The 25,431-nt window shown below is 36.3% G+C and overlaps 1 protein-coding gene across 5 annotated transcripts in view; it reads right to left on the bottom strand.

The window, feature by feature from the left end:
* Positions 1-25,431, bottom strand: part of STXBP5 (syntaxin binding protein 5) — a 169,071-nt gene that overhangs the window by 103,346 nt on the left and 40,294 nt on the right. For all 5 annotated transcript variants that reach the window (XM_005684892.3, XM_018053317.1, XM_018053318.1 and 2 more), the window contains exons 5-8: positions 12,940-13,074; positions 12,535-12,598; positions 5,318-5,401; positions 380-503 (exon numbers count right to left, since the gene is read on the bottom strand). In XM_005684892.3, coding sequence (XP_005684949.1) covers positions 380-503; positions 5,318-5,401; positions 12,535-12,598; positions 12,940-13,074 — 407 coding nt within the window. The remainder of the gene's footprint in view (positions 1-379; positions 504-5,317; positions 5,402-12,534; positions 12,599-12,939; positions 13,075-25,431) is intronic.

The raw sequence follows: 25,431 nt of genomic DNA, 5'->3' as shown, positions 1-25,431 counted from the left end.
ACATATTATATGTAGACTAGCAACTTGCAGTTGATAACATTAAGATGACAAAAGTTCAAAATAAGTCCTACATCACTCACAAAATTATCAACTTTCTGGACTATTAGAGAAAAATGACTCAGAATATTTTGTAACTTTCATTTTCTGAAAGATCAAATTTGCAATCTTAACTGCAAATAGTTATTCGAGATTTCATTTACCCAGTTGCTACAAATTATTTCTCTATGTGTAAATATAGAAATTTCAAATTAAACTAAAATTTTAAATTCAAAATAGAACCCACCCTTGTCATCAAAAACAAACAAACCCAACTTCAAACTCAAAAACAGTTTTCTGTCCATCACAATTTAGGTAGTGTTTAAAAGGGATCCGCTCTTACCATGTGGAGTTATGGTCTGCACAGGCTTCGCAGGGGATCTCACATTCCATATAGTCAAGGTGCCATCTGAATGACTGCAAATAAATTGTTTTCCTTCATGATGCCAAGCAACAGAGTGGATAGCCTATAAATGAGGGGTAAAGAATTCCACCTTTAAAAACAAAAACTAATTTAAACACCAAGTTATTCATAATTGGAACTGGAATTAATTTTTCATATTAACCTTTTTCTTATTTCCCAAGCTGAAGTCCATATGTTAATATTAAATTCCCATAACTTAATTGTCCTGCCAAAAAAATGAGATTTAATTTGGTTCTAACACTCTTTCAACTTTCAAAATTTGATTTACTCAAGGGAGCATGATAATAATATAATAGTGATTATGTATTATTGACAAGTTCAAGAAAACAAAATGCATTCTTGTAGTTTCTTCAGTTCAGTTCAGTCGCTCAGTCGTGTCGACTCTTTGCGACCCCATGAATCAGCAGCACGCCAGGCCTCCCTGTCCATCACCAACTCCTGGAGTTCACTCAGACTCATGTCCATCGAGTCAGTGATGCCATCCAGCCATCTCATCCTCTGTCATCCCCTTCTCCTCCTGCCCCCAATCCCTCCCAGCATCAGAGTCTTTTCCAATGAGTCAACTCTTCGCATGAGGTGGCCAAAGTACTGGAGTTTCAGCTTTAGCATCATTCCTTCCAGAGAAATCCCAGGTCTGATCTCCTTCCATTTCTTAGAATAAACAATAACTAAACATAAATTGGAGAAGGCAATGGCACCCACTCCAGCACTCTTGCCTGGAAAATCCCATGGACGGAGGAGTCTGGGGGGGCTGGAGTCCGTGGGGTCGCGAAGAGTTGAACACGACTGAGCGACTTCACTTTCACTTTTCCCTTTCATGCACTGGAGAAGGAAATGGCAACTCGCTCCAGTGTTCTTGCCTGGAGAATCCCAGGGACGGGGGAGCCTGGTGGGCTGCCGTCTATGGGGTCGCACAGAGTCGGACACGACTGGAGTGACTTAGCAGCAAACATAAATTACCAAGTAATTATGAACAATATGCCACTGGAAAAACTAGTTGCATTGACTGTTCAGAAAAAATTTTATAAATTAACTAAAATTCTAGAAGACAAGAATGCAGATTTAGAATTAAGATTGATTGAAAATACCTCATATTGAACTTCAAGACAGGTGACAAAAATCTATAAGGCATGCAAAGAAACCAGGAAATACAATGCAAAATGAGAAGACATGTAGTCAATAGAAACAGACTCAGAAATGATACTGATGGGAGAATTAGCAGACAAGAATATTAAAACAAATATTTTAAACTGACTCCACCTGCTCTAAAAGGTAAGTGAAAACATGAAAATGTTGAGGAAAGACATGCAAGCTTTCAAAAACACAAGTGGAATTTCTAGAGATGAAAATGTCTAAGATGAAAAATTGTTTCCAAATGGGTTTGCCAACAGATTTGATACAGCAGAAAGAAAGCTTGATTAACTTGAAGATACACAGCAGCAGAAACTGCTCAATGTGGAAGATGGGCAAAGAATAAGCAGAACATCAGTAAACTGTGGTACAACTTCAAGAAGACTAATATGTGTGTCATAGGAGTCTCAGAAGGGAGCCTATGGACAGAAAATATATTGCAAGAAATAATGACCCAAAGTTTCCCAAATCTGATGAGAACTTTAAACTCTATAAACTTCTAGAATACACAGATATCTTAGAAATTCAATGAACTCAAAGCAAAAGAAACTTGAAGAAAACTACATAAAAGTACATATTTCAAATGCTTAAAACTGGAACTTTAGTGATAAGAAATCCTTAAAAGCAACCAGAGGGTGGGGACAGGGAGGGGAACACATTAAATATAGAAAAGCAAAGATGACAGCAGATATTTCCTTAGAAACAATGCAAGAACACAGTTGAATAATACCTTTACAGTTCTGAAAGAAAAAACTGTCAACCTAGGATATCATCCATCACAAATATCTTCTCAAAAACAAAGATAAAATAAACACATTTATACAAAGAACTCAAAGAATAGATCATTTGCAGGTTTTCACTATAAAACATGTTACAAGAAGTCCTTCATGCAGAAGGTAAATGATACGAGATGGAAATCTGGATCTACTCAAAGGAATGAAGAATACCAGAATGGCAGATATGCAGGTATACATAAATTATACTGTTATTTTTTATCAAATGTTTCCTTATAGGAGAACAGTCTCATAAATCATGACATTAGCTTAAAAAAGTATTTATTTTTGGTTGTGCTGGGTCTTTGTGGCTGTGCAGGCTTTTCTCTAGTTGTAGTGAGCAGCCTTCTCACTGCAGTGGCTTCTCTTGTGGCAGAGCATGAGCTCCTAGGGTGTGCAGATTTCAGTAGGTGCAGCTCCCAGGCTCTAGAGCACAAGCTCAGAAGTTGTGGGGCAAGGGCTTAATGGCTTCACTCATGTGTGAATTTTCCCAGATCAGGGACCAAAGCCGTGTCTCCTGCATTGGCAGGCAGATTCTTTACCACTGAGCCACAAGGGAAGCCCAATTATACTCTTTTAAATACTTTTCACCTTTTTTTTCTGGTATGTAGTTAAAAATGTTACTCGGAAACAGCCTGGAAACAGGCTTGCTTAAGCTCTGTTAGGCTAGCTAAGCCAGTCCTTAATGCAGAGCTAGTCTATCCCTACGACAAGGCAATACCCTTTTGAGTATTCTTCTTGACGCCCTGTCCATTACAAGCATTCTCTGTTCTGTTGGGAATGTGACCTATTCTTAGTCCTGTGTGTGCTATAAGAATTGTTTTACCTACTCCTTTCCAACGGATCTACTCTAAACCTCACACTCGGGCACTAATCATTATTCAGTTCAACTTAAGACTAAGGTAAAGGGCTCCTTGTGGATTTTTAAAACTCTCTCAAGGAAGGTCCCTACATTCTGTTACCTTGTTTTATAAGTTATGGATATCTTTCCCAATTTCCCAACTCTGTTTCCTCAATTTAGGGAGACTGCTGGGTTTAATGTAGGTTCCCCCTTGCCCACCTTCCTTCATGGATTGAGATCTGTAAAATCTCTCCAGACCATGAAGTGAAGTGAAGTGAAGTCGCTCAGTCGTGTCCGACTCTTTGTGACCCCATGGACTTTCCAGGGAATAGTACTGGAGTGGATTGCCATTTCCTTCTCCAGAGGATCTTCCTGATCCAGGGATTGAACCCGGGTCTCCCACATTGTAGACAGGCACTTTACCGTCTGAGCCACCAGGGAAGTATCTCCAGACCATAACCTAATGCAATTGAAAGGCTCACCTTTATCCCCTAAGGAATCCCTGTTCTATACTATCTGTTAATTTCTATAAACTGTTCTTACATATATTTTCCCAGTGTGTTTGTTTAAACGGAGAGGGTAAATTCCCTGTGATTTAATAGTGGCTTAAGGCAAGATAACTATTTAAATTACAAAAGCAAAATAAAAAAGTCAAATATGCCTTAAATATGCTTTCATTTTGACACAAGATACATCTCTACAGGCCAAAGCTTCCAGAGAAATGACAAGAACTCTTTACTAAAAATACTCTTTCAAAATAAATTCAAGATCTTGACTGGTAAACAACAGAATATTTACTAACTAAAAGGCTTTAAAATACAAAAAAAAAAAAAAGTATACAGTTATGAAAACAAAATTCTCTTTCAGTCAGACTTATAAAGATAACATGCAGACATTTATAAAGTATTTCTAGTTTTGTTATAGTTACTCAATGTAATCTGTTTGACTCACTGAAAGCAGCAACATGAACATATGACATTTCTTAAAAATAAACAAAAAAAATCCCCACACATTTCCTAGATCTATTCTCGGAATTAGAAATTGTGAACACTCCTGGTAACCAAATTATGGTCACCAGACACCATTTCTCACCTAAAGAACCTAGTTTCATGGAAAACGATGTTCTAAATTTGGGACAGAAATATTCAAGTTTAATAGGTATGCTTTGCTCTAACAGATGGCAAGGAAGCTATCCAAGACTATTATCAAAGGACTTAGGAAACAAATGGAAGAGATTCACTGATGAAAGATGGGACAATTTGAAAATCAATAAGGCTAATAACTGTAGTGTACTGAAGCACATGAACTAATGTTTAAATCTTTTAGTACATAGTGAAATGGGAAACAAGATCAAATTGCTTATCATTAAGATTACTAGAGAACAGCCCCTTTTACTGAAATAAAAGAAACAAGCATTTATCCTGCCTTTCCTATCCAAATTGTACAGCTATATAATCAAAAGAGCAGGTGAGAAGCTTCTCTTTACAGAAGTATCCCAGATAATCGATAGAGAAGGAATCATAAAATTAGAACTTCTCTACTTTGCAACAACTACACGTAATGGATTTAGGCCTTGAACATAACTGACTGTTAATATCACAGACACTACTGTTCCATCTGGGAGAAGAGCATCAACATCATCTAAGAAATAGTCTTGCTAAAAACAAAACAAAAAAATTAACCTAAATTTGGTCGTCTCAGTAAACCATCCAATTTATAGGAAATCTGAAGGCAATAAAAGTCTTTTTTTTTATTAATCACAATCTTTATTTGGATTCTAAAGCAAGCAAGCTATAAATATTTCCAGTTCACTATCATTTGTATAAAATAAAAAGCTAGCACACATTTATTAATTTGCTTGTAAATGCAGAAAATACCTCTGGAAGAATATATGAGAAACTAACATTGGGATGAGGTAAGGGAATTGGATGGTCAAATGACAGGAGCCGGAGAGATCATTTTCGTGTCTTTTGAGCTATGTGAATATATTATATGATACATATGCAAAAATGTGTGTTACAGTTAACTACAAAGATTGCCTAAAGTCATTAATTAAAGAAGTTCTTAGAGAAGCCATTGTGAACTGGAGAAATGACAAAATAATGTTATTACCTCATCGTAGGTGTATCTATAGTCTGCTTTCTTTGACTTGAGGTCCCATAACACTACTGTTCCAGATTCAAAGCCAATCAAAAGCTGTAATAAAAGAAAATGCCACATTACCTAGGATTGACATTAATCATGTGAAACATTTACTTGCTGACAATAAAGATAACTATTATCATTCATATGCTTTGGCTACAAAATTATAGCATCGTTAAATATCTGCATTGCTAATTGCTAATCACATGGATGACATATGGGAATACTGCATTGCATATTTATACGCCTTTGATCATTAGGATTTCAACATACATCATACAACCGATTATTGAAAATGAAAACAGTACCGCTTTGAAGTCCAGAGTGTACATTTTCATTCATTAACTTACTAATAAAAATTAAAATTTACATGTGCTTTAAAGTTTACAAACTTCTCTAATTTAACACACTATCAGGCAATATTATTCATTCATATACTGATTAGCTCCAAATTATATCTAGCCTAGACCTCTCTTGTGAGATTCAGACTTATAATTCTAATGGTCACATGTTCACATATTTATTCCACAAGAACCTCAAAGCAAATATATCCACAGGTGAATTCATTATTTTCTTCCCTACTGTCTTTTTCTGGTATTTCCTGTTACAGAGGCTTTCTCAGTATTTCTAAAAATATTCTTTAAGAAGCTCAAGTAAAAACTTTGGCATCATCCTCCCACCAGGTAAAATCCTCAAGTAATTTAAAAATTACACTCATATATAATTTATTTTTTTCCCACTTTCAATACATCTCTCCTGGTTCAATACACAAAGATCTCCTTTCCAGTTTCTGGTCTGTCTGACTAGCTAGTCTTGTTCCTTATTTACTTCATTCCATATCATAGCTAGTCTGATCATGTAATGTATGCTTTTATTTAAAACTTTTTAATGCCTTATGCTTATTTTTAGGATCAAGTCCAAACTGAATAATCGGACCTACAAGGTATATCATGGTCTGACCTCTGCTTAACCCCTCAGCTTCATGCTGTTCCACATTCCCATTACCCAATGCATTCTAGTACATCTTTTAGGTCACGTTCTCTCTTACCTTTATGCCTCTGCACATGCTGTCATCCTAACTGGACCACTTCATCTGAAGTCATCCTTTTTGCCTGACTAATCCTACTAATCCTTCAGGTCATTTTAGCTATCACTCCCTCGTGGAAGCCTTCCTTGACCTACCAAATGTAAGTCAGTGCCCTTCTTATATGCTCCAACAGCAACTTGTACATTTTTTAGCCTGAAAGGTCACTATACAATTTAGTAATGTCCTTTTCCTTATCTGAATTCTCTTGCAGACTATAACATTGGTTTATTTAAGCAAGAATTGGTTTTATCTTGTTTACTACTATACTTTTAACATAAGACATACAGTCTAATATAGGTCCTTAATCCATTTTTTTGTGAATAAATAAGTTCCAGAATGAAATCCATGTTCTTGCCTCACAAACTGCCTACTGTCTACACTGGCATTTTATAAATAATAGTGTTTGTCTGCTTGTAAGCTCCTCCCTTTTTCTTCACTTTTCATGTTGCTTCCTGGGGTAAGTCTACCCAGTTCCTCTGGACAAAGATGATCCTTCTCCATTTTAATACATGCATTTTCATCTCTAGTCTCTATAGATGTCTCTAGTATCTAACATACTAAAACATAGTAGATATTCAATAAATATTTGTTTAATAAGTACATGAATAATCAGCAACTAGTCAATAATCATTCACGTAATCTGGAGATATGAACAAATTTGGAGGGAGGCCCAGTAATTTTCACTAAATAGTAACTTAGCGTATTTTCAGTGTATAGGGGCACTTAGAAGACCCAGTCACTGAAACCAACAAAACAAATTTACATCTTGGTAGGAAGTATAGTTAATTTTCCTAACATAAACTCTTCTTTCCTTGACCATCTGTAATACATACTCCTTCTGGGAAAAAAACTGTTATCTGTTTCCTTTATACTTTTTAATTCTTCTAAGCATCCTGGACATGTGTATGGCATTTTCTGATGGGGGAAGTAAGAGAGGAACTTCAGGAATAAGGAAAGAGATGGAAACAGATAACATTTAAGAATCAATGTATAGTGTATATTTTATGTATAGTGTAAAACAATACTGGATTATTCAGGACACAGGTAACTTACACTCTAGGCCCAGATCTACCAATAGTAACTATTCAACTTAAATATTTTACCCATCCAGACGTTAACAACATAAGAGGATTATAGTAAACTTTAACACTTCCAGCCAGCTCTACCTTCCTACAAATATCAGAAATCTGTACCAACAAGTTAGACTTTAACCCCTATAATCTCCTAAACAGTAAAAAAAAAAAAAAAAGAACTGAAGGATGTGGTACTTATAAACAGAAAATTGAAAGCTTATTCCCACTAGCATCTTCTATAACTCATAGAAATGTTAACATTTTAACAGTACTGTTGATGAATTTTCTTGAATTTTTCTCTCATAAAAAGCATTCATCAGGTATACTGATACAGCTCTTCACATTAATACGTGATATACATCTTACAGAAGAAATGTAGCATGATGGAGAGTACTCTGAGGCTGAAATCAGAGAAATCACTATTCAAAATCCCAGCTCCACCAATATCTAGCTTTGTACCTCTGGAATACATAACTGGATCAAGTCTCTGCCTGATTATCTATAAAACAGGGAAAACAGCTCACTTGAGATTTGTTGGGAGGATCAAATAAAAATAGTGCACATAAAGTGGAAAGCAGTGCCCGACAAAGTTCAGTTCAGTTGCTCAGTCGTGTCCGACTCTTTGCGACCCCATGAATCGCAGCACGCCAGGCCTCCCTGTCCATCACCAACTCCCGGAGTTCACTCAGACTCACATCCATTGAGTCAGTGATACCATCCAGCTATCTCATCCTCGGTCGTCCCCTTCTCCTCCTGCCCCCAATCCCTCCCAGCAGCAGAGTCTTTTCCAATGAGTCACTCTTCCCATGAGGTGGCCAAAGTACTGGAGTTTTAGCTTTAGCATCATTCCTTCCAAAGAATTCCCAGGGCTGATCTCCTTTAGAATGGACTGGTTGGATCTCCTTGCAGTCCAAGGGACTCTCAAGAGTCTTCTCCAGCACCACAGTTCAAAAGCATCAATTCTTCAGCACTCAGCCTTCTTCACAGTCCAACTCTCACATCCATACATGACCAGTGGAAAAACCATAGCCTTGACTAGATGGACCTTAGTCAGCAAAGTAATGTCTCTGCTTTTGAATAGGCTATCTAGGTTGGTCATAACTTTTCTTCCAAGGAGTAAGCGTCTTTTAATTTCATGGCTGCAATCACCATCTGCAATGATTTTGGAGCCCCCCAAAATAAAGTCTGACACTGTTTCCACTGTTTCCCCATCTATTTGCCATGTAGTAATGGGACTGGATGCCACAATCTGCGTTTTCTGAACGTTGAGCTTTAAGCCAACTTTTTCACTCTCCTCTTTCACTTTCATCAAGAGGATTTTTAGTTCCTCTTCACATTCTGCCATAAGAGTGGTGTCATCTGCATATCTAAGGTGATTGATATTTCTCCCGGCAATCTTGATTCCAGCTTGTGCTTCTTCCAGCCCAGTGTTTCTCATGATGTACTCTGCATATACATAAGATAAGCAGGGTGACAATATACAGCCTTGACATACTCCTTTTCCTATTTGGAACCAGTCTGTTGTTCCATATCCATTTCTAACTGTTGCTTCCTGACCTGCATATACGTTTCTCAAGAGGCAGGTCAGGTGGTCTGGTATTCCCATCTCTTTCAGAATTTTCGACAGTTTATTGTGATCCACACACCCCGAGAAAGTAGGGGTCAATAAATGGTAGTTATTGTTACTGTTAAGTAAGGAATTTGACACGAACACTTAACTTTCTTTGGCCAGGACCTGTGCTTAATGTAGCAGCATCGTCCACCATAAGGTTAGCTTTGAAAGGACACATCCTATCACCTTACCTCTTTTTTCAGTGACACAATGTCAAAGAGATCTTTAGAAATAGGAGTCAGTAGCGTGAAGGAAATTTTTCTATTAGAAACCAAAAGTTAGATAATATCATCTATTCTAGTACCCTAAAATGTAAAAATGTTTGAAAGAGATTAATTCTGGGAACTAAGAAGGATAATATAATGCCACGTTTCAAAAAATGAGGATGATACAAATTTTTTCAATTAAGTACATATTGAACCAGGATTCCCAGGTGGTGCTAGCAGTAAAGAACTGCCTGTGAATGCAAGAGACGGAAGAGATATGGGTCCGATCCCTGGGTTGAGAAGATGCCCCAAGAAGGAAATGGCAACCCATTCCAGATTTCTTGCCTGGAGAATCCCATGGATAGAGAAGCCTGGTGGGTTATCATCCATAGAGTTGTAAAAAGTCATATATGACTGAAGTGACTTAGCACAAACATGTTGAACAGTTATTATTTTATTGTATGTTGAGTGCTATAGGAAATATAAACTTGCATAAATATTATCTTTGTGCTCAAGGAGTCCTTCAAGTTCAGGGGAGTTAACACATTTCTAATTCAAGGCAATATGTGCTAAATACTGTAAAACTTGCACAACTAAGGTGCTAATAAACTTGGAAGTGACAGAAAGCATCTTATGTCAGGATTATCAAGAAAGGTATCGTGAAAGTTATGTTATTTTAATCTGAGATTTGAGTAGGAATTCAGTAGAGAAAGAACAATGAGAAGGAATTCTGAACAAAAGGTCTTACATAAATAAGTCATGGAGACAGTAAAGAGCAGCTCACATTTGGGCAACAGTAACTATTTGCTTCAGCACAGTGTTCAGGTAAGGATGTTCTCAAAGATAATGAAAGCTAAGGTTATGTTTTACAGAAACACTGCTTTGTTTGTTTGATAATACAGAACCACTGAAAGCTTTGGAACGGGAGAACAAGAAGATTAAAATGGCACTCCAGGAAGACCGGTCTGGAGATGACTCGAGAATGGGTTGGAATGCCTTGAACTGCAGAGGGGGAGGGAGACTGAATGGCCAAGAGACACTGCAGTGGAAGGACTGAAATGATTCAGCGGCTGACGCAGTGTGAAAGAAAGGGAAGTTTCCAACTCTTCTACCAGGTCGCCTGTCTAAAGCCTGGCTTTTAGACAATTATCTTACACCAAAAATAAATAAGTGAAGATACAGGTTACTGTAACTTGCTTCATGGAAAGTTTCTCTCAAAACATTCAATGGCATGATTAAGTCAGCTCCAAACAGTACAGCCATCCTTTTTTCCCAGTGTCAAATAAGAGAACAGTGTTAACACAACACAGAGGCATCACCACTTCCAGTAATTAAGGAAAGGAAAAACCTGAGTAAACTGCTTCACAAAATCCAGAAGTTTCATTTCACTGATTTCTGATAGTGATTAACTTCCTGGTATTTATGCAGACTAATTATCATGAAACTTTATAAGCAGAAAAAACATAATTAAAAAGAATGGAGACTGGTTTAAATTATGAAACAGATTCATGAAAAGAAAATTTTACTGTTTTTTTAGTGTATTAAAGAACCTAACTAAATTTTATTGCTTTTCAGGGTATTAAAGAACCTAAATTAACAACAGCTAGATAATGACTGTATGGAACTGGTTTTGAGTATAAAAAAAGTATTATTTTCAAAAATACCTTTTAACATGAGCCTTTGGTTAATATTAACTTTTGCTAATAAAATAAAAATGCCAAAGCCTTTGACTGTGTGGACCACAACAAACTGGAAAATTCTTAAAGAGAATAGCACACCACCTTACCTGCCTCCTGAGAAATCTGTATGCAGGTCAAGAAGCAGAAGTTAGAACTGGACACAGAACAATAGACTGGTTCCAAATCAGGAAGGGAGTATGTCAAGGTTGTATATTGTCACCCTACTTATTTAACTTATATGCAGAGTATACCATGCAAAATGGCTGGCTGGATAAAGCACAAGCTGGAATCAAGATTACGGGGAGAAATATCAATAACCTCAGATACGCAGATGACACCACCCTTATGGCAGAAAGTGAAGAGGAACTGAAGAGTCTCTTGATGAAAGTGAAAGAGGAAAGTGAAAAAGTTGGCTTAAAACTCAACATTGAAAAGACTAAGATCATGGCATCTGGTCCCATCACTTCATGGCAAACAGATGGGGAAACAGTGAGAAACTTTATTTTGGGGGCCTCCAAAATCACTGCAGATGGTGACTACAGCCATGAAATTAAATGATGCTTGCTCCTTGGAAGAAAAGCTATGACAAACCTAGACAGCATATTAAAAAGCAGAGATATTACTTTGCCAACAAAGGTCCATCTAGTCAAAGCTATGGTTTTCCAGTAGTAATGTATGGATGTGAGAGTTGGACCATAGAGAAAGTTGAGTGCTGAAGAATTGATGCTTTTAAACTGTGTTGTTGGAGAAGACTCTTGAGAGTCCCTGGGACTGCAAGGAGATCCAACCAGTCCATCCTAAAGGAGATCAGTCCTGAATATTCTCGGGAAGGACTGATGCTGAAGCTGAAGCTCCAATACTTTTGGCCATCTGATGCAAAGAACTGACTCATTGGAAAAGACCCTGATGCTGGGAAAGATTGAAGGCAGGAGCAGAAGGAGAGGACAGAAGATGAGATGGTTGGATGGTATCACTGACTCGATGGACATGAGTTTGAGCAAGTGCTAAGAGTTGGTGATGGACAGGGAAGCCTGGCGTGCTGCAGTCCATGGGGTTGCAAAGAGTCGGACACGACTGAGTGATTGAACTGAACTGATTAACCTGAGATTTTTATGAAGAAAAATTTAGGAGAGAGAGGGATTATGTGGTAAGTATTATAAAAATTTTATAACTACAAAGTATAAAAAAGAATTCAAAACCAGTAGAAAATGGGTTTTGTCAGGATTATCAGAGAATCGGGGGAATTATTACAAACAAGCAAAAACCAAGTTAAAAAGCTTTAATTGTATTTATTAAATTTTACTTGTTTTAGGGCTTTCTTCTTTAAAATATAAATGATTTTAACTGTTTCACTTGTTCCTTATAATCTATAAATAAGCAATTGTTTATATGATAGACAACCTTTGTTAGCAATCTCAAATTGTAAGTGTGATTACAATAGAGTAAGTGTGATTCCAGAATAGTTTGCATATGTAAAATAATGGAATTCATGCATTTAAATAATAAATATATTTATTTGAAACAATCTACCTTTCCTTCATCCATTGGATTATCACTTATATGGACAACAGGCCCTGGGTGAGATTTAGATGACCTGAAAGAAAAAAAGTGAAGATTTTTTTTTTTCTCAACCAAAAATTGCAATACAACTACAGATTCATTACAACAGAAATAATGACTGGAAAATAAAGATATATTTACAAAGGCTGAAAACATTTTAGTAAATGATTGCTATCTTTATTTTACTCAATTCTAGCCTCAATTGGGGTATGTCATTCAATTCTACAGCTCATGTCAAAAATAAAAGCTGCATTATGCTTAAAAAAAAGTTCTATTAATATTTACTCAGAGAAAAAGAAGTCACACAGTTTAGTCATTCAGCTAAACTGAGGCCTACAGAGTAGAAACAGATATGCAACATTTGCTCAAACTCACAATTCAATGGCTTTATTCCACATAATGACGTAGCCTGAGAGTGTGAAGGACTCCACATTGACAATATGTATGTTACCTCGTTCAGTGCCCACATAGAGCCACTTACTCTGGAAAGGCAGATGGCAAAATGTAACCCTGCAAAACAAAATATATCCAAAGGAAATTAGATAAATACCTGGAAAATTTTATTAACTGTATTAGAGGAGTAATACTGATATATACAATTTAGGAAACAAAAAGAGATACAACCATTATATTTACCTCACTGCAGTTAATATTCAATTATGCTAATTCTACTTTAATGTCAAATATAAGTCATTACAAAAATAAATAGCAAAACAGAGAAAAAACGAGTTTTGACATTACTGTGTGTTTCATATCTGGCTATTTCAAACCCATGGTGTCACTTCAGGCTCATCAAAAACTGAATCTGTAAAGCCACAAACTGAGCTAACACTCATCACTCCTAGGCACTAACATATTTCTCAGAAGTTACTAAACACACGAATCCATCTCAATACCTGTGCTGACTATTCCTTCCATGCAAAATGCTCCTCCTGCTCACAATTTTCTTCTGCTCAAGATCTAGTTAAAATACCACCTTCATTTAAATCGATACCCCAATACTTTGTATCTCTATCTGGCTTGCCTTACGAAACAGTCTACCTTTCTCACTAACTTGTAAGCCTCTGGAGGGCAAAGATCCTCTGCACTCAGGCTGAGATAATGATATTGGAATATGCTCAAATGATCTCTTTCCAATGATGTAAGAGATATTCATTGACACATTATAAAAATTTACAGGCATGAATTAAAGTTTATATCATTCAAACAATTTCAAACATTTTCTAAATAAGCTCAATTGATTACAAGGTAAAGAATGGAACCTACCTTGTCCTTTTCATAGAACTTATTCTTAGTAAAACATAGTATGTTGTGAAACCATATAAACTCATTTTTTTCAGACGTGTTGTGTCTTTCAAAATATACTATTTAAGATTTTAATGGAATAGCCCTTCAAATAATATACAATGAAGATAATCACTGCTGAACTCTTTAACTGACACTAAGCATTAGACAAGATACAGCATACCGAACATTTGTTATTCCTATTAACATAATTTCATCACAGAGAAATTTCAAGATGAAAACACTTCAAATACATGCAACTCATGGTCTCACTATTTCCCAAAGGTAATAGATAATTACTTAAGGTTCATCATCTATATTTTTTGTTAAGTGTTTTATATGTCAGCATGTCATCTTTCCAAAGGATTTATGTGTAAACTGAACAAAGCAAAGAAATGACTCCTGAATCAAAAAAAACATCTTATAGTATCTTATTACTTTTTGGGCTTCCTTGGTGGCTCAGACAGTAAACAATCTGCCTGCAATGTGGGAGACCTGGGTTTGATCCCTGGAATGGAAAGATCCCCTGGAGGAGGGTCTAGCAACCCACTCCAGTATTCTTGCCTGGAGAATCCCATGAACAGAGGACCCTGGTGGATTCCAGTCCATGGTGTTTCAAAGAGTTGGACATGACTTAGCAACTAAGCAGACACACATTACTCCACAAGGCAGTAAGTCCACAGTACTTTTACGAAAACTTAGGGCTATATGGGTTTCAGAATTTTCCACATTTTAGAAAGGTACATAATGAGTATTTTGTGTATTACCTAGTATGGTGGTATGTTAGTTGCTCAGTTGTATCAAACTATTTGTGACCCCATAGGGTGTAGCCCACCAGGCTCCTCCATCCAAGGTATTTTCCAGGCAAGATTACTGGAGTGGGTTGGCGTTTCCTTCTCCAGAGGATTTTCCTGAGTATGGTAGTACATGGGTGGTAAGTCATTTAGTCGTGTCTGATTCTGTGTGACCCCACAGACTATAGCCTGCCAGGCTTATCTGTTCATAGGATTCTCCAGAAAAGAACACTGGAGTCAGTTGCCATGCCCTTCTCCAGGGGATCTTCCTGACCGAGGGATTGAACCCATGTCTCTTACATATCCTGCTCTGGCAGGTGGCTTCTTTATGTGGTAACATCTGGTGAACGCACTGACTATTTTTGAGGAATAATTTCTGGCAATTGTGTTTACTTGAGACATAATCATCATATGAAAGTAATTTTGGGTGTACAACATAATACTTCAATATATGTAAATATTATACAATGATCACCACAATAAATCTAGTTATCCTCCATAGATACAGGTACAGTAAGAATTTTTTTCCTGTGATGAGGATGTTTAATACCTACTCTCTCAGAAAAGTTCAAATATATAACACTGCGTTATTACCTATAATCACTGGTGGTTGCTTAAAAAGCTAAATGTACACCCACCATATGAACCACCCATGCCATTCCTAGCTATTTAACCAGAAGAAGGAAAGCGTATGTACAGGTTTATACAAGACCTGTACACAAATAGTCACAGCAACTTTGCAAGAGCCCTAAAGTGGAAATAAACCAAAGGTCCTTCAACAGGTAAATGAACAAACTTATATACTTAGAATATTCAGTTTAGTTCAGTTGCTCAGTCGTGTCCGACTCTTTGCGACCCCATGAATTGCAGCACACCAAAGTAAATAAAAATAAACCATACATGCAACAATACCAACTAATCTCAAAGTACTGAAGATGAGGGAAAATCAGACAAAAAAGATATACTACATGGTTCTGCGTACAATTTATATGCAATAGAAAAATGCAAACTAATCTACTGTAACAGAAAACAAGTCAGTGCTTGCCTGGAATTGTGGGGTAGGGACCAGCAACGGAAGACAGGAGGGATTACCACAGGAAACAATCTGGGATGATGGGCAGGTTCATTATTTTGATTATGGTGACAGTTTCATGAGTCTACGTATGTGTCAAAACTTATCAAACTGCACACTTTAAATGTGTGCAGTTTACTGTATGTCCATTATACGTAAATCAAACTTTTTAAAATAAATTTTTCAGAGCTGTGTGGTTTTAGGAATTATGAAAACAAGATTGTGACTCTAATACAACTGCCTTGGTTTAACTTTTAGCTCCAACACTCACTAGCATGACCTTCAGGAACCCATTCAATCTCTCAGAGCTTTAGGGTCTAAGCAGCAGATCCTCAGTGACAGGATCAAATAGACAAAGCATGGTAAATGCTTAAAATGGGGCCTTGACATATGTAAGTGCTCAATAAATGTTAGCTAATTATTATAAAAAACTAAATGCTACTCTACCAATTAAGTTACAGGCAAATTTTAACAACATGAAGAAAATAAATTACACTAATAGCATGCCAGGTACAAAATGAGCAATGTGATAAATATCATAAACTATCTCATTTGAAACATACCCTAAAGTGAAACATGAGTATAGCTGAAACATTCTGAAAATTCAAAAATAATTTCAGATTTGTATGGAAATACAAAAAACCTCGAATAGCCAAAGCAATCTTGAGAAAGAAGAATGGAACTGGAGGAATCAACTTGCATGACTTCAGGCTCTACTACAAAGCCACAGTCATCAAGACAGTATGGTACTGGCACAAAGACAGAAATATAGATCAATGGAACAAAATAGAAAGCCCAGAGATAAATCCACACACATATGGACACCTTATCTTTGACAAAGGAGGCAAGAATATACAATGGATTAAAGACAATCTCTTTAACAAGTGGTGCTGGGAAAACTGGTCAACCACTTGTAGAAGAATGAAACTAGATCACTTTCTAACACCATACACAAAAACTAACTCAAAATGGATTAAAGATCTAAATGTAAGACCAGAAACTATAAAACTTCTAGAGGAGAACATAGGCAAAACACTCTCCAACATCAATCACAGCAGGATCCTCTATGATCCACCTCCCAGAATTCTGGAAATAAAAGCAAAAATAAACAAATGGGATCTAATTAAAATTAAAAGCTTCTGCACAGCAAAGGAAAATATAAGCAAGGTGAAAAGACAGACTTCGGAATGGGAGAAAATAATAGCAAATGAAGCAACTGACAAACAACTAATCTCAAAAATATACAAGCAACTTATGCAGCTCAATTCTAGAAAAATAAACGACCCAATCAAAAAATGGGCCAAAGAACTAAATAGACATTTCTCCAAAGACGACATATGGATGGCTAACAAACACATGAAAAGATGCTCAACATCACTCATTATTAGAGAAATGCAAATCAAGACCACAGTGAGGTACCACTTCACACCAGTCAGAATGGCTGCGATCCAAAAGTCTGCAAGCAATAAATGCTGGAGAGGGTGTGGAGAAAAGGGAACCCTCTTACACTGTTGGTGGGAATGCAAACTAGTACAGCCACTATAGAGAACAGTGTGGAGATTCCTTAAAAAGTTGCCAATAGAACTGTCTTATGACCCAGCAATCCCACTTCTGGGCATACACACCAAGGAAACCAGAATAGAAAGAGACACATGTACCCCAATGTTCATTGCAGCACTGTTTATAATAGCCAGGACATGGAAACAACCTAGATGTCCATCAGCAAATGAATGGATAAGAAAGCTGTGGTACATATACACAACGGAGTATTACTCAGCTATTAAAAAGAATACATTTGAATCAGTTCTAACGAGATGGATGAAACTGGAGCCGATTATACAGAGTGAAGTAGGCCAGAAAGAAAAACACCAATACAGTATACTAACACATATATATGGAATTTAGAAAGATGGTAATGATGACCCTGTATGCAAGACAGCAAAAGAGACACAGACGTGTAGAGCGGACTTTTGGACTCAGAGGGAGAGGGAGAGGGTGGGATGATTTGGGAGAATGGCATTGAAACATGTATACTATCATGTAAGAAATGAATCGCCAGTCTATGTTCGATGCAGGATGCAGGATGCTTTGGGCTGGTGCATGGGGATGATCCGGAGGGATGATGTGGGGTGGGCGGTGGGAGGGGGGTTCATGTTTGGGAGCTCATGTACACCCGTGGCGGATTCATGTCAATGTATGCCACAACCAATACAGTATTGTAAAGTAAAATGAAGTAAAAATTAAAAAAAAAGAAAATTAATCATAAATAAACAAGCAAATTAAAAAAAAAATTTCAAAATAAGCCACAATCATGAGTTGGACCTTAAAAAAAAAACAAAACAGAAATATCCAACTTCCTGATCTGTAGTGCTTTTTTGCAATTATCCATTATTCTTCAAAAAAGCAGTAGTTACTGGCTTAATACAATGACATGATCCACCTTTGATTTTAATACTAACAACATTATTTAAGTAATATGTTTACAAAGTTTAAACTTATCTCCTTAATGGAAGAGACTTTGGATATATCATACAATATATTATGTTCCTAGCACAGCAACACCATACTACAGCTATTTCTCAAATATTTAATGTGAAGCCAGAACAAATTCTTTACTGTTCAGAAAGAGATCTAGAGTTTTCCCCTAGACTCAATTTTTCAATATTAGTTACCATAGTAAGGTTTTTTTTCCTCCAGTCAACTATAAAACCAACTTACATTGCTGGGAAATTTTAAGCATCTTTATCTTTTAATCTTTATCTATTTAATGTCTAACATTTTAAGAAGGAACTTAAAATGTTTACTTACTGATCTGGCACAAAGACTTTAATATTATCCATTATCCCTAGAATGAGTCTTGTACACTTAAAAACAATATGAACCATAGGGGTATATTTGTACAATGCCCCACCAAATTTAAAATTTACTCTGTTCCAAAACTACCTTGATTATTTAAGTCATTTGAGAAGGGGGAAAGTCAAAATTTTTTTTTTAATCACAACTAACTTGATAATTTCTTAACTAGCAAATTTTCATGAACATGTTGGATTAGGAATATAATCAGAAAAATAAAATTCCATGTTGCAATCAAATAAAACAATACCATGCCAGCGTATTAGGGACAGGCCAATAAGAAAATATGGTTCCCCGAAATGCACTACTAAAATGAAGCAAGTCAATCAACATGCTTTACAAAGAAATGCAAGATTCTAAAATTTGGGGCAATTTAATTAATCAGTTACCAAAATATGAAGCTGGTGGTTAACACAAACTGGACTTGACTTACTATAATGAGCTAGTGTCCTTTAAATTTGTTATACAAACATGACCTTATTTCCTTGTTACAAAATAAGAATCTTAGTCTTCTCTGTTGGAAATTAAGATATATAACTAAGGAAGCTTTTTATTAAATAATTAAATTGGTGAAAAATTATATTAATTGGTTACTTAAAAAGAATAACATGTATTGGCATACTGAAAACTATATGCACATATTATGTACATGTTTGATATGTACATTTAGAGAGAGATTTTTGCTATTTAATGAATCTAAGAAAGCAATGAGAAAGGTCAGTTTTCATTCCAATCCCAAAGAAGGGCAATGCCAAACAATGTTCAAACTAACACACAATTGCACTCATTTCACACACAAGCAAAATAAAGCTCAAAATTCTCCAAGCCAGGCTTCAACAGTCTGTGAACCATGAACTTCCAGATGTTCAAGCTGGATTTAGAAAGGGCAGAGGAACAAGAGATCAAACTGCCAACACCCGCTGGATCATCGAAAAAGAAAATTCCAGAAAAACATCTACTTTTGTTTTATTGATTATGCAAAAGCCTTTGACTGTGTAGGTCACAACAAACTGCAGAAAATTCAAGAGAAGGGAATACCAGACCACCTTACCTGCCTCCTAGAAATCTGTATGCAGGTCAAGAAGCAACAGTTAGAACTGGACATGTAACAACAGACTGGTTCCAAATTGGGAAAGGAGTACATCAACGCTGTTTATTGTCACCCTGCTTATTTAACTTCTATGCTGAGTACATCATGCAAAATGCTAGGCTGGATGAAGCACAAGTTGGAATCAAGATTGCTGGGAGAAATATCAATAACCTCAGATACGCAGATGACACCACCCTTATGGCAGAAAGTAAAGAGGAACTGAAGAGCGTCTTGATGAAAGTGAAAGAGGAGAGTGAAAAAGCTGGCTTAAAACTCAGCGTTCAAAAACTAAGATCATGGCATCTGGTCCCATCACTTCATGGCAAACAGATGGGTAAACAATGAAAACAGTGACAGACTTTATTTTCTTGGGCTCCAAAATCACTGCAGATGGTGACTGAAGCCATGAAATTAAAAGACGCTCATTCCTTGGAAGAAAAGCTATGACCAAACTAGACAGCATATTAAAAAGCAGAGACATTACTTTGCCAACAAAGGTCCATCTAGTCAAAGCTATGGTTTTTCCAGTGGTCATGTATGGATGTGAGTGTTGGACCATGAAGAAAGCTGAGTGCTGAAGAATTGACGCTTTTGAACTGTGGTGCTGGAGAAGACTCTTGAAGAGTCCCCAGGACTGTAAGGAGATCCAACCAGTCCATCCTAAAGGAGATCAGTACTGAATACTCACTGGAAGGACTGATGCTGAAGCTCCTATACTTTGGCCACCTTGATGTGAAGAACTGACTCATTGGAAAAGACCCCAATGCTGGGAAAGTTTGAAGATGGGAGAAGGGGATGACAGAGGATGAGATCGTTGGATGGCATCACCAACTCAAGCGACACAAATTTGAGCAAGGGAAGCATGGCGTGCTGCAGTCCATGGGGTTTCAAAGAGTTGGACACAACTGAGTGACTGGACTGAAGAAAACAATTCATGATGGAATCTAATTTTTTTCAGTAAAAGTAGTCATGAAACAAAGGGGACTGAACAATCATTTCAAAAACAGTTCTGATCAAAAGATGTGAAAAATACTGGAAATAAGGTTTCTACAATGAACCACATATCACCTATGGAAAATACTACAGTGATAGCTCCAGAAGATCTCATCTCCACCCACCACACGCTCTCTCTTGCATAATCTCCCCAACACTAATGCTAGGATTGGTAATGTGACTTGCACTGAGCAAAGGAACATTAGTTGTTGTGCCACAAGCGGAGACTGAAAAGAACTTGCACATCAGGCCTTCCCTCTTCCTTACACTTTTGGAACCCAGATGCCATGTGATGAAACCCAGAAGAAACTTTTGGAGACAATGGCCCAGTCCATAGCAAGCATCAACCATCAGACATGTGAGAAGACAAGCCTAGATGACCCAAGTCTGTAGAGCAACCACATGAGTGTGGTACATCGACTACAAGAGAAAACGACTCCTGCTTGGCCCAACTCAAGTGGCTGATGCAGAGAATGGTAAGCAAACAAAATAATCATTATTTTAGCCTCTTAAATTTTGGGATGTTTTGATATTCAGGAATAGATAACTGATCTATTACGTAATATAATCTATTCAACTAAAATTTTTAGTTGAAAATGAAGTCATAAAACATGGGCAAACCAATTCTTAAAGCTCTAGAGATATGTTAAAAGGGCCTCAGGAAAACTTCTGAGGAATGTAAGTGTATTTATCATGAAGCTAAAACATTACCTGTGATTAAAATCAAATTCATAACTATTTTTTTCATGTACTTTTATCATAAAGATTCTTTTTCTTTTCAGGTGATAAACATCATAATAAATGACAGTGATTTCAATTTTTACTAATACCAAGAGACCAAGTTAAGTTTATGTGCTGACATTATTAAGGGAAAAGGTTATACCAAAAATACGTTATACTACATATAGTTGAGAGCACATGGGAAACATTAAAACTCAGTAAACACTAATAAGGTTAAATAAGAATGGAATATTAACTTGAGGCTGAAAAGAAACTTTAAAATGAACAAGTTGAGCCAAAAAAATAAAAAGTGTGAATGAAACTAATACATTAGAAATACACAGATAATAAAGTTGAATTCCTTCAGTGTGTCACTAAATGGAGCTGTATTCTAACTCCCTATACTGAACTTACACATAAATATATTTAATGTACACAAAGTATTACTGGGAACACAACAATTTTTATATTTGCTTGAAGAACTTTAAAAAAATGTGCAATATGTTAACTGTTAGGGAGTGATACAAATATTCTATTCACTATCCTCAGCAGCAATCTGTCAAATACTATGTAGTCAATAAGCACTGTAAGGAAGATTTACTATTACCAATTTTCTTTAACAGGAGAACACACACAGCCTCCTATATTGAAATTAACCACCCATAAAGAAGGGCATAATACACAGATGATTACAACTTTACAATTTAATCCATAAAAGAAATATGAGCCAATAAACTCCTCTACATGCTTAGACCACCATTCGATCAGCCCAACATGACAAGAAATATGTCATCACTTTTACAGTCTTTGCAAATATTACACTATCATGCACCTAATACTCAATAAATATTCATTAAATGGACAAATGAACTATAAAAAGTTGTGAGAATTTATTAAGTTAGTTAACAAAACAATCAGATATTCTTGACTTAATCTCTCTCTAGCCCTGTGGCCTGGGCCTAATTTAAACTATTACCACTGATTGTTAAATCAATTCCAAGCTGCCCCAAGAGTTATCTTTCCAACGCCAAGAGAGGTCACAGACACCATTATCTTGCTTGAAAGACTCTAATGGTTTCCTATCTTCTACCATGATGCTTCTTAGGCAATATTTACTGACACTTTGTGGTATAAATGTCTGAGAAAGGAGGTTATTGTCTGGATTCAGCATCCTCTTCATATCCTCCTATAGGTCTTCTTGTCAAACTCTCCTATAGCTGGAATTCTAGATGATATTATGTTTCTAGTAACTGAATGTGCTTAAGATTTGTAAGTAGAAGTGAGGTGAAGACCATTTTTCTGCTGCTGTTTCTGCTGACAAGAATGTTCATGGAAACCTGAGGGTAAGAGCAATGGAAACTGAACACGGCATTTCAAGATCTGCTCCTAGGTTTACAAGGCAAGGCTCCTAGGTTTACTGTATGGCAGTAACAGTAAGTTCTAAAACTTAACAGTTTCAGCACACTTCCAAACATACTATAAACAGTTATATCCTTAAATTATATTCCTTTATGCTAAAAATATCTACAGTGCTTTCTGTTCCTATGTTGAACCCTGGCTAACAAAACAAAGAGATGTACCTAATCAGCTACTTATCTATATGATAAAGTGATACATACATACATATGTACACATACATGATACATGTACATGATACACATAATCATAGTATCATGTGTGATACATATAGATATACCATATGATCATATAAAGTGATCAAAAAATACCTACTAAATAACATATCTTGTTCAGACAACATTATTCATTTAATGATTAAAAGTTGGAAAAAGGTTGAAAATAACTTTCTTATAATTGCATACACTTTTCAGGAAGTAGACCCTGTTCATCTTTCCAAAATTATCCTTTATATACCTAACAATGTCTAACAAGATATAGTTCCTGAAACATGTGAGATTGCTTTATAAATCAGAACATCTGAACATTATGGAAATTCCCTTTCCCCTGTGCCATTGTAGAAAATTCCTACTAACCCTACAAATCTGTTCATATGGGCTCCTTTGTAATGCTTTATATAAAATTCCCCAAACATGGTGATACACCCCTTTTCTGGTTAATTTTAATCTTTATAATTTCATAAGAAAACTTCACTACATTTATATCACATTTTCCATTGCATTGTAATTAGCTTTTCTATCTCCCTTAGACAATTATAACTTCCATGTCTCTCCAGAATTTACTATAGTATTTGCATGAGTCAGGATCTTAATCATTGTTTATCAAGTGAATTAATGCAAAAGGAAATAAAAAAGCAAATGTTATTTGATATTTTTCTTAAATCAATTGTACCTTATACTGTCCTGTTATTAGGTGAAAATTTAAGTTTGCATTAATGACATGGAAATGTTCAAATATTCTCAAAACAGCAGAGTCAGCTGAAAGCAATTTATAAATCTGTCCAAAGGACTTCTTTTCTATTTGTAGTCCCACATATCTTTTCTGATAAACTGTCACAGCTACTTTAGAAAAATCTTCATCATATCTGTAACACAGAAGTAAAATGTAATAAAAGTTTCCAAAAATAAGCCTCAGAGATCTTTGAAGGTCATTTTACATTTGCATTGATTTACTATATTCTTTATCAACTGCATCTCAATTTTTACAAAACATTTAAGAACTTGGAAACATGTCCAAATAAATCATCCTATTAATAACCCTTCCTGTGGAATGAGACCTTAACATCATCAATAGATGTCAAATAACTGAGCATCAGTAAGTAAAACAGTGACTATCATATAGGAAAACAGTGTATGTCAACTACAGAAATAACCAACATCTGAAAAACACAGTTCCTTGTTGTATGGAGGGTTTCTGGGTTGCTTACAGTTCTGTTTTTACTACTATTACTCACCTTTAGGAATGAAGGTGTCAAAGTATTATTATATAACAAATGGTACAATAAACAAAAGCTATCTGGTACTCATAAGAACTGGCTCACTGGAAAAGACCTTCATGCTGGGAAAGATTGGGGCAGGAGAAGGAGGTGACAGAGGATGAGACGGTTGGATGACATCACCAACTCAATGGACAAGACTTTTAGGAAACTCTGGGAGATAGTAAAGGTCAGGAAAGCATGGCATGCTGCAGTCCTTGGGGTAGCAAAAAGTTGGACACAACTTAGTGAATGAACAACTCATGCGCAACTGAGTTGTTAACTATACTTTTCCATTTCTATATTAGATTACTTAAAGAGTAAAGGGCATACTCTAAATATCTTGAGTCTATGGCTTGATTACTGAAGAAGTTTCTTTCTCTCTCTATATATATATACACACAAAAGTGCCTAAATATTATACAGATATATATATGCATACACACATGCATAAATATTATTCTATTTGTACATTTACACAGACTTAAATCATTTGCCAACAAAGGTCCGTCTAGTCAAGGCTATGGTTTTTCCAGTAGTCATGTATGGATGTGAGAGTTGGACTGTGAAGAAAGCTGAGCGCCGAAGAATTGATGCTTTTGAACTGTGGTGTTGGAGAAGACTCTTGAGAGTCCCTTGGACTGCAAGGAGATCCAACCAGTCCATTCTAAAGCAAGTAAGTTCTGAATATTCATTGGAAGGACTGATGCTAAAGCTGAAACTCCAGTACTTTGGCCACCTCATGCGAAGAGTTGACATTGGAAAAGACTCTGATGCTGGGAGGGATTGGGGGCAGGAGGAGAAGGGGACGACAGAGGATGAGATGGCTGGATGGCATCACTGACTCGATGGACGTGAGTTTGAGTGAACTCCGGGAGTTGGTGATGGACAGGGAGGCCTGGAGTGCTGCAATTCATGGGATTGCAAAGAGTCGGACACGACTGAGTGACTGAACTGAACTGAAGTCATTTAATAGTTTTTTATTATGTTCATCTTCTCTAAAACTTAGTCTCTCTATAAGTCATAGTAATAGCCTGGAACTGTATACTCTTCCATATTTTTGCTCCATGTTCATAACATACACATAAGACAACATGAATTTGGAGTGGGGAGGGAGTCATTGTTTTTAAAAAGAGTACTGTACAAATCGTTCTGAATTTCCTGTTCTTAT

The sequence above is a fragment of the Capra hircus genome, chromosome 9 (genome assembly GCF_001704415.2).
Source record: "Capra hircus breed San Clemente chromosome 9, ASM170441v1, whole genome shotgun sequence".
Classification (NCBI taxonomy): domain Eukaryota; kingdom Metazoa; phylum Chordata; class Mammalia; order Artiodactyla; family Bovidae; genus Capra; species Capra hircus.
This window is presented reverse-complemented; position numbering and strand designations above follow the sequence as displayed.